Here is a 9967-nt window from a genome sequence, read left to right as displayed (position 1 = left end):
ATGTTTGTTTTGAGATTAATAACAAACTTTAAAATTGAAATGTAAACAATAGTTGAATTAATATGAAATGAATAAAATTACACAAACTTTATGAATTAAATATATTTATGTCAATTGGTTGTGTAAACTTCTAAATAATTTTTCAATGATTATACGGCATCTCTTCTAATAAGAATGAAATTTTTTTTCATTATATTCATTATTATTATTGTTATATCTATTTTTTTATTGAATATATCATATTTATTTAATTTAATAATTTTTTATGATTATATTCAGTTTCATCATATTCATTCTCACTTTTTCGAATTATAATTAAGTAGGAAAAACTGGTACATTTTAATACATACAAATTTAGAAAAATGAAATAACTAATTGAATAACTCAAAACTAAGAACTTTTACATTAATCTATTGCAATTCCAAGTCAAATATACAAAATATAATTTTTTGATCATTTTTGCATAATATATTACATGAGATTATGTGGAAATATTTTTTGCATATATTAAAAATTTTAAATAATTATTATTATTTGAAATTCTTGGTGAAAAACCTTATAATCAAGTAACCTAAGCTTGTATAAGTAGCATGTATTTTTAATAGATAAAAAAAATTAAATTTGTAAGTTAGAAGAAATTTTAATATCATGTTGTTTTTTTCTGTTAATAGAGATTTCTTTATTTTTAATTTATTTTCCTAACCATAATATTAGAATTATAATTTTTTTTAATTTACAATTTTGATATATATAAATAAAATTGATTTTTTAAATACTGATATGGATGCCTTGATAATAATGTATATTTAACTGTTACTAATAATAGAATAATTTTAATTAACAAGTTTTTCTCTATTTTTTTGTATTAACAATGTAATTTTTTTAATTTAGAAACTTTTTAATTTTAGTTATTAATCTGTATTAATAAAATTGATCTTTTAAATCTAATGTGGATATTCTAAAGGCATATAACTTCAAATTTTATTTTTTATTATAAATATAATTTTTTTGTTAGTGATAATTTTAAAATTTGGAAATTTTTTAATTTTAAAAAGTGATGTTGATAAATAAAATTAAACTTTTAAATCATATGTGAGCATTTTTAGCGGCATATAACTTTAACTTTTATTAGTGATAGATTTATAAATTAAAGGTGGAAGATCCTATACGAGGCGCGTTGCGGCAAATGATTTTGGTCTCTCCTCCTTGTTTTGAGGCTTACCGAATGTATTCTAATGCTGATTAGTCAGCTAATTGTTATTTTTATGGTTCAGGTTGGGTTGTGAAAACCCCATCAAATATCATGTTATTTCAAAAATCTTCTTTGGGTACTTTAATCTCTTTCATCTTAATGAAGGAAGTTTTTTTTCTATTTTTAGTGCTTCGTTTTTCAAAAGTGTCGCATATCAATCACTTTACATGTTTCTCAGATTATTTGAAATTTATCATTCTTTTCAAATTCGGTGGCAAAGATTTGGAGATTTTACACTCTCTTTTTAATGACTCATTCTTAAATGAAATCTGACTCTATTTTATGTTTTTTTTTTATTTGAAATGGTTGAACATATAGAAAAAAAACTTAAAAATTATTATAGTTATGTCACAAAAATTTGGATGATATTGTAAGAGCCTTTAAATATGTGTATATACATCTAATTTGAATTTAAAATTTCTTATGTTAATATTATTTATTTTAGTTTTTAATATTTATTTATCTTTAATAATTTTAAAAACAATAATTAAATTGGAAACTTTTTAATTTTCAATGTTGAGGTGGACCAATAAAAATATTATACAGAATTCTTTATTCAGAAATAATATTAGAATTTGTAAATTTTCTTAATTTTCTTATTTAACAATAATATTAAAAATTGGAAAATTTCCTTATTTTTGAATGCTGATGCGGACGCCTTGAAAAGCATATAGCTTTAACTTTTATTAGTATATATATATATATATATAACTTTTAAGATTTAACTTAAAAAAACACCCCAGAACGAAGTAGATGCAAATATTTAACAAGTTTTCTTCGAGAACATAGTACAGTAACAAAATTTGCGTAGGCTATTTTTTAACGGGCTCTCTTTTGGTATGGACCGAGCTTATGTACAGATACAGGCTCAAAAGGATGACTTATTTGAGATCTCTATTCATTGTATATATGCGTGTTTCTCACATTTATCCAAATGTTTATGTTTCATCCACTGGCACCCAGAAGAATGAGGAAAAAAAAACATCATTAACTCTAGCCTTGAACTTGTTTCAACTATGTACAAATCAATCATCAAAGCTAAGCTTTAATATAACTTGTCCGCCTAGCTATAAGCATATTTCTGAATACTCTTATAAGAATTAATAGTAAATACAATATATTAGTCTGGTTTATAAAAGTGTTGATTCAATATTGTAAACTATTATTACAATCCGTCCGAATATATTTTGATTCAATACTACAGTCTGGTTTTAACCGTAGCCATTTCTTGTTTCGACTGAGTAATTAATTTAGCCAAGAAGAACTCTGTGTAGTCAATCATCAAGCTTGAAGCTTTGTATGTTTTTGATCGTCATAAGTCATAACCATACTATTATTATGTGCAACGTGAAATCTTTTACAGCCTGGTTTAAAAAAGAATTGATCCAATAGTACCATCTCAAAGACTCAAATACAGCGGTTCATCTGCAGAATGTATCAAAGAAGGAAAGAAATATCAGGAAAGCTTATATCACAAGGAACCTACTTTAAGTTCCTTACATAACAAGAAATGAACCAACATTCAAAAAGGCTTCAAATTCTTGCAGAACACAAACCTGTTTAAGTTCACTGCCGTGTCAAAAACACCAAGCCTGCAAAACCCACCACAATCAATGCACGCATCACCTGAAAATTACGAAAAAGATGATGAAAAGATTTGATCTTTTTCGGTTTATCAATAAGCCCTGAAACATGTCTGTTTCATAAACCCACCTGCCCAACAGGTCCTCTTGAACTTTCTGAATCTGCATATGTCTCAGACTTCTGTTTCTTTGATCTCTCAATGTTCTTCCACTTGTTGTTGCTATTCATTTTCGCGATGCTTCTGCAGCTGAATCCCCTCTGAAAATGTTTCAGAGTAAACGCATAACCTGAGATATACCATACAAATATTATAAAAACCACCAAGGCCACTGCTTTTTTACCTCACCGATATTTTCCCTGGTGGATTCTTCTGTCTTCTTTTGTACCAAAGTAGCTTCTCTCAAATCCAAATGTCTTGTTCCAAAATCTGTTTCGCAAGACAAATCCTTTGCCTCGTCTGGAAATATCCAGAGACGTGATCCTCGCGCATTCTCAAGTTGATAATCTTTCAAACGCACAGAGTCACTTCTTCTAGTGATCTGTTCAGGACTCTTCTCCTCTATAACTACTGTACTTTCATCTCTTGAAACTATAACTAAATCATCACATCTCTCTGTGTTATCTACACACACCGTCTTCTCCATATCCTCAGAGCTTATCTTCTTTTCTTCCGGTTTCTCTACATTCACAGAGCTTTCCGGTTGTGATTGCGCCTTGGTTTTCTCCGTCACATCTTTACAAGAATCAGTTTGAATCTTCGCTCTCTGAAGTTTTGTATCCTGTCAAAAACATCTAGAGAATCTTAATCAAAGAAGTTTTATAAAGATACTGATCACAAAGATTCATACTCAAAACCCCAAAAGAAAGACCTGAGTCACTTTAATCTCAAAGGTGCTAATCATTTTCCGCACATTACTCAAGTTTGTCTCCGACATACTCCGCCTCATTGATTTCCGTTTAGGAGGAATTCTTTCTTGTTTGCTCAAATCTTTATCTTCTTGCTTCACTAAAGATACACTCTCGGGTTTCTTAACCTCTAAAAGCTTCTTGCTTGAAGACTTCTTGATTGAAGAAACATCTGAAGAAGATGGTTGATTTTTCGTCTTCTCAACTATGTCCTTTACTTCAGGCTTCCACATTATAAGATTTGAAGAAACCAGTTCTCTATCTGCACTAATCTAGATCAGGTGAAACGATAAGTTGCCAAAGTTGAAATCTTTTAAAGTTTGAATAAGCAAAAAGCGGTATCAAAGTGACTAGTAATCATACTTTAAGCTCGGTTTCTTGAGAAAGACCAAGAATTGTCTTTGGACTAGCAGCAGCCATGGTTTCTCGGGTTTGCATTGCACTTAAAGAAGACAGATCTCTCATAACATCAAGAGAAAGACAAGCCGGAGAAAAGAACAAACATTTAGAAACGCAAACTTAACAATGTAAGACCACACCAAAAAAAAAATAATAGGAGAGTAAAAATTCCTATTTCATTTCATAGATTAACCTGAAGCAATGCTTTTAGATTTGGTAAAAAAACTGCCATTGACAAGCTCCTCGTGCTTCTTTCTCAATGCAGATTGTCTCTTTCAAAGCAATCAATAACCAATGGATTCATCAAGATTGGAATTTTGCAGAGCTCAATGAACAAGAACAGAACAAAAGAACGAATTGTGGTACCAGAAAACGTATGCGATTACGATCTTCTTCACTAAGAAAAAACTGCATTCTCAATTCGACATCTCCATACCCATTGAATGAAAGTTTCTCTTCCAATAAGCCACTCTCTATTATCATTCTGGTCTCTATCTCTACCTCCAAAAAAAATCTTCAAGTTCAGAAATCAATTGATCTAACAAAACCATCAGCTTGATCTCTAGGGACTAGGGTTTTAAGAAAGTTACCTCTGTGTAATATTCCGTTTCCATTGACATCTAACAGACTAACGATCAAATTTTCTCGGAGCCTCGTAACTGGACTGTTACCACATTGCATCAAAGAGACAAGAAAGTGTCAAAACTTCACAATTTAGAAAAATTTGGAATACAAAAGGATCAAAGTAGTGAAATTACAAAATGTAGTCTCCTGAATCCGAAGTTCGATACTCTAGCTTCCCCATAGCAACTGATACAAGTAGACAAGTAAACAAAAATGGATTTTTTAAGCGTTCGTTGATAAAGGAACTTTGAAATCGATTTAGGAAATAGTAAAAAGTTAAGACCTTTAATGGAAGTGTCTGAAGAACCTGGAGAAGAAGATGTCTGAACATCCCTAAGACCCAGAACTGAGGATTTGAACAAGACAAGTTTCAATTAGTGCTAAAAATAAGCCTAAAAAGGGTTTTTTGCCCCAAATCGAAAGTTGATCTTACCTGAAACTTGTATAGTTCCTGGCATTTATCGAATGTTGTAATTTCGATTCGTTAAAATTTGGGATTTAAGGATTCGTTAAATTTGATTGTTGTGGAAGAAGAGAAAGAGTGAGGGAAAAATCAAAAATGGAGGATCAGATGGAAATATGTGTTTGTGGTTGAAATTTTGATTTTGAATGTTGAGGAACGGAGAGGGACCCACTACTTGTTTATTTATTTTTTTTATCGGATGTCCCCGAAGGGACCCACTACTTGTTTATTAAAGTACTCTAAACTAACTAACATTCTCTTAATGCCAATTTTATGCTTTTTGCCTCATTCCATCATTCCATGCTTGATTTCTGTTTAGAAATGTTTAGGTTCTCTAACAGATTCTATAGAGTGCATGATTTTGTTAGATATGTTTGTCCTATCTGCTGCACTAGTATTCATTTTTTTAATTGCATTAAATTCTAATTTTCAATTGTTGTTTTATGAACTAATTTAACCCATATAGACGAAACATGTAAATAGGGGACATCATTTGCAGTAGAAATATAGATCAGTTTTTAAAATCTTATATATAAAAAAAGACAATCAACTCTCCAGCTGAATGACACCTCAGCAGTGGAGAGTGACACCTGTCCCATATTTAATAAAATAAATAATTAATGAAATTTCAAACAAACACATTTAAAAACATAAATAAATATTAATATATACATATATATATTAGGATAAAATTTAAATCTACTTTTAATATATAAAAATTATAAATACTATATAATATAGAACTTTTAAATGCATCATTCTAATTTTTTTCAGTGATTTAAACTTAATTTTTAAACTAAAAATATAACTAAAATTTAATTCAAGTGAAAAACAATTGTGACTAAATAAGTTAAGAAGTTTAAAAAATAATCTTATATAAAACTCCAAATAATAAAATTATAAAACACAAAGAATATTTAATAAAAAAATAAAAGTTATTTAAAAATAATAGTAAAAAGAAGAGTGTCAACACAAAAATGTCATACATGGTTTTTTTTTAAATAAAAAAATATGGAATCAATCAAATATATTTAACCAAAAAAATTAAAATGTATATTTCTCTCTGATATTCAACGTATATTTTTAAGTAAATTATTACGTTTTTATACAAAAAATTAAATAATAGATTTTAGTTTCTGATTATCTTAGAAAAAAATTAGATTATTTGACATAATTGGTGTATAAGAAATTACAAATAATATATTATTAAGAAAAAATCGAAGAAAATATAAATATTTTAAACGCAAAAACATTGATAGTAAACATAAAATTCAATACAAATTCTTAAAATGTATTATTTAAAATATAAATTAAAATAAGATATGCGCATATGCGCGGATTCTCTCCTAATAAATAATAATAGCTAGACTAAAATGATGTTTTTCTTTAAAAATGTATTTTGTCAGAAACTGATATTTATTAGGTAATATTCATATCGTTCTTACCATTTAATCCCAATTTAAATTATGTAGAACGTTTACAAAACTTAAGAATTATCAAAATAATTGGATTTCACACGTGTGCACTTCGGATATATATTTTTATCATGGCAAAGTACAATACAGATGAACTTAATTAAGCAGGAACTAAATTACATGCAGAAAAAAGAAAAGAACTTCTCTCGAATTATGTCAACGGTGAACCCCGTATATAATTTGTGAAACTAGGAAAGTGAAATTGTACGATAATTTTATGAAACAAAAAAATAGAAGAAAAAATATGTGGGCTTGCAAATTGTTGAAGATCTCTTTTAACTTGATATGTCGTCGCCTTAAAATGCAACACAAACGCATTATCTTCTTAACACATGATCTCTTGTCTTATACACACATTCATATGTTCTTATATCTGTCATCTTTGCTCACCTCATCCACTTGTATATAATCATTCTTTCCTTTTTTTGCTTAACCACTTATATATTCTGTGTTCAGTATATTTTTCACATACGATGGAATCCAATTAATATACAATTTCAAGCTTTTTTAAAAAGAAAATTGAATGGTTATGTCACATAATTAGTATGAGCTTCGAAAATTATTTACTTAGTGATACCAACCATTCACCAATTTATGATTGTCTAAATTGTGATGACATGTATCATGTATGTAATCAAGATCAAAGATAATAAAATTACTCTTAATTCATTACAATATAAATTCTCAAATCACGTTACACAATATAAAGATGTAAATGAACAAGAGCCCACATTATCGGGTGATTAATGTTCCATCGGGGAAAAACGCAACATATAAACCCTAAACCAAAATCTCCCAAAACATATATATAGAGCTATTAATTATTATTATTATATTAGACTCTCACACACTTATTTTTAAAAGTTTTATCGTAGACCAGCTGCAAAAACTACTTTAATCACTCAAGGATTTAACAATTAATCATTATTATGATTACTTTGGTATATATAACTATAAAAATAAACCTCTTTTTGTCATCAGAAGATAATTGTAATTATCTGATCAACCATGAACCATTCCATACGACAGAGCCATGAGCAAAATAGCAGCTTCCTTCTCATCTTGTGGGAACACTTGTTGATAAGCTGAGCTTTTGCTCAACATTATCGTCAAGTCATCAAAGCAAAGCTTGTTCGACGAAATTGAAGAATCAGAAGAAGTTGTTGATTTGCTGATCTCCGAATCTCCGGCAGCCATCGCCGGCACTTCTTCTTCTATGATCTTGCACTTTTTTGCTTTGGCCACCACCGGAGGAGACAGATTGTATTTGTCACATCGCTTTTTCTTGTTTTGTAATTTCTTTTTCACCGGTAATTGTTGCCGCGCTGCCACCACGTCTTGATCGCCGGCAGCTGCGGCTGCAGCCATTGCCGCCCGTCTCGCCTTTCTTTGTCTTATGCCACATGCGTTACAAAGAGACTGTAATAAAACAAAAATGTGAAAATTAATAAGCGTTTGTGAGTTATAATGGATCGAAAAAATCCAAACAAATGAAGATTAATACTGTCACATAATATTGGACTCGTATATATATCATTAAGGATAAAAGCGTCATTATGTCTAAAGATTGATTAGGATTGAATAAATTATATATCTTTGCGTTCTTGACACATACCTATATTATGTGTTCTACAAATTTGAATTAAGGTATATGTAATATGAGATTTTATCAAGAAAGTTCGATTAATTTACCTTGGGACCTCGAGGCCCGCTTCGCCAGAGAGGAGTCTTGGTGGTGTTACAATCAGAGCAAACCCTAATCACGCCATTGTTATTACCATAACCAATCTCGTTGATTGTATTGTAGCGATTTTCCGTTGTCGTTGTCCTGGTTGACACTTTCTTGAGATCTTCATCGTGATCTTCTTCGAAACTAGTCTTATGATTTAAAGGGTAGTGTTCTTCTGTATGATTATTATTAGTATTATTAGTGCGATCAATGGGCTGTTTATTGTTGGTGATTGTTTTCTTGATCAACCGCATCTTTGGGGACATCAGCCACTTGTCGGAGTCTGAATTGAGCTTTGTCGGGTTTTGATGAAAAAAGTCGGTTTGGTCTTCGTGCTGATCTTTTTTCCTTATCGTTAGTTTCAGTCTTGTCTCCTTCTTTGGCACCATGAGATCGTATGTTGATGATGATGATCCACCGTTAAAGATCTTGGCCTGATATATATATCAACGATCAACGTTTATATTTAACAGAACAAAATAATGATTTATATAGTCGTTTCTTAAGATTCCCCCTTTTATTTGATCATCTAAAATTCTTTTATGTAATATTTTCTCAATACAAATTCAAAAACTAATACATGTTGTATGAAAATTACATGATCATGCATAATTTTAACAACTAAATGAAAAAAAAAAAAAGATCATTCAAGAATAATATTTATACACACAATTAAGGTTGATATATGAATATGTGGTTATAAACACCTATATACCTTAAGGGGTTGAGTAAGATGGAGATGATCAGCATGATAAGTGTTATTGTAGGCAACATGTTGATCTTCTTGAGAGTTGATCAAGAAAGGGAGATAAGAGGATAGAGACGACATGGAAGAGGACGAAGATGAAGAATTAGAAGGAACTTGATGATGATGATGATGATTAACAAGAGACGCAGAGGATCCAAGAGGATAGAAAAAGGGCTCTTCTTGATGGTTTTGATCTTCGTTAAGATCTATAGAGTAATGAAAATTCGAACCCATTGATGAGAAAGAGAGATGAAAACACAAAGAGAGATAGAGAGAGCTAAGATGAGAGATCGAGAGAGATCATAGACGGCAAAAGAGTCCAAGCTATACTATGTTTGATCCTTTTTAAAGACCATGAGATGAGACACGAGCCAAACACACATATACATGCATACATATATATATATATATATGGTTTATGTGGGTCTGGAATTACTTTAGTTATATCTATGTATACATCAACTTATACAGTAAATTTTAGAAGACATGGATAAAAATACTATTGTTAAATCCTACGCTCGATCGGACCCACGACAGATTTAGTTCGAATTATAATTTGGACTAATTTTTCTTAAAAAATATATCAATAAATTATTAAAAATCAAAAAAGAATATAGTAAAAATTAAGAAAACCCGATTTAAGAATAAATAGAAAAGGCATTTATATAGTCATAAACCCTATGGATTGTGAAAAAAAACTATGGATTTTCTTTTATCAACTATCGATTTAGTTTATAAGCGAACAGCAACATAACGATTCGACAAGAACGATCCAAATTTTCCGGAT

General features: G+C 29.9%; 2 protein-coding genes across 8 annotated transcripts; both read right to left on the bottom strand.

Moving 5' to 3' along the window:
* Positions 1 to 2381: 2381 nt before the first annotated feature.
* Positions 2382 to 5328, bottom strand: LOC18017250. 7 transcript variants are annotated; one of them, XM_006401215.2, is made up of 12 exons: positions 5199 to 5328; positions 5049 to 5111; positions 4900 to 4951; positions 4732 to 4805; positions 4508 to 4638; positions 4335 to 4413; positions 4106 to 4200; positions 3706 to 4014; positions 3178 to 3615; positions 2966 to 3094; positions 2809 to 2878; positions 2382 to 2677 (listed from the first exon to the last, which is right to left on the bottom strand). In XM_006401215.2, the coding sequence occupies exons 1-11, from the start codon at positions 5221 to 5223 to the stop codon at positions 2819 to 2821; spliced, it is 1455 nt and encodes a 484-aa protein (XP_006401278.1). In that variant the 5' UTR covers positions 5224 to 5328; the 3' UTR covers positions 2382 to 2677; positions 2809 to 2818. The 7 variants fall into 7 exon arrangements, 5 of the variants coding, with proteins under 5 accessions (XP_006401278.1, XP_024011908.1, XP_024011910.1 ...); XM_024156140.1 differs by having other exon boundaries at positions 3748 to 4014; XR_002899588.1 differs by having other exon boundaries at positions 2412 to 2677; positions 2809 to 2844; positions 3183 to 3615.
* Positions 5329 to 7413: 2085 nt separating this feature from the next.
* LOC18017249 (GATA transcription factor 21) lies at positions 7414 to 9545 on the bottom strand. The gene is made up of 3 exons (XM_006401213.2): positions 9148 to 9545; positions 8396 to 8866; positions 7414 to 8122 (listed from the first exon to the last, which is right to left on the bottom strand). Exons 1-3 carry the CDS (start codon positions 9412 to 9414, stop codon positions 7706 to 7708), a joined length of 1155 nt encoding a protein of 384 aa, XP_006401276.1. The 5' UTR covers positions 9415 to 9545; the 3' UTR covers positions 7414 to 7705.
* Between the last annotated feature and the right edge of the window lie 422 nt (positions 9546 to 9967).

Source organism: Eutrema salsugineum, unplaced genomic scaffold (assembly GCF_000478725.1).
Source record: "Eutrema salsugineum unplaced genomic scaffold, Eutsalg1_0 scaffold_2, whole genome shotgun sequence".
NCBI lineage: Eukaryota > Viridiplantae > Streptophyta > Magnoliopsida > Brassicales > Brassicaceae > Eutrema > Eutrema salsugineum.
The sequence above is the reverse complement of the archived record's forward strand: the minus strand, read 5'-3'. Positions and strand labels throughout refer to the sequence as shown.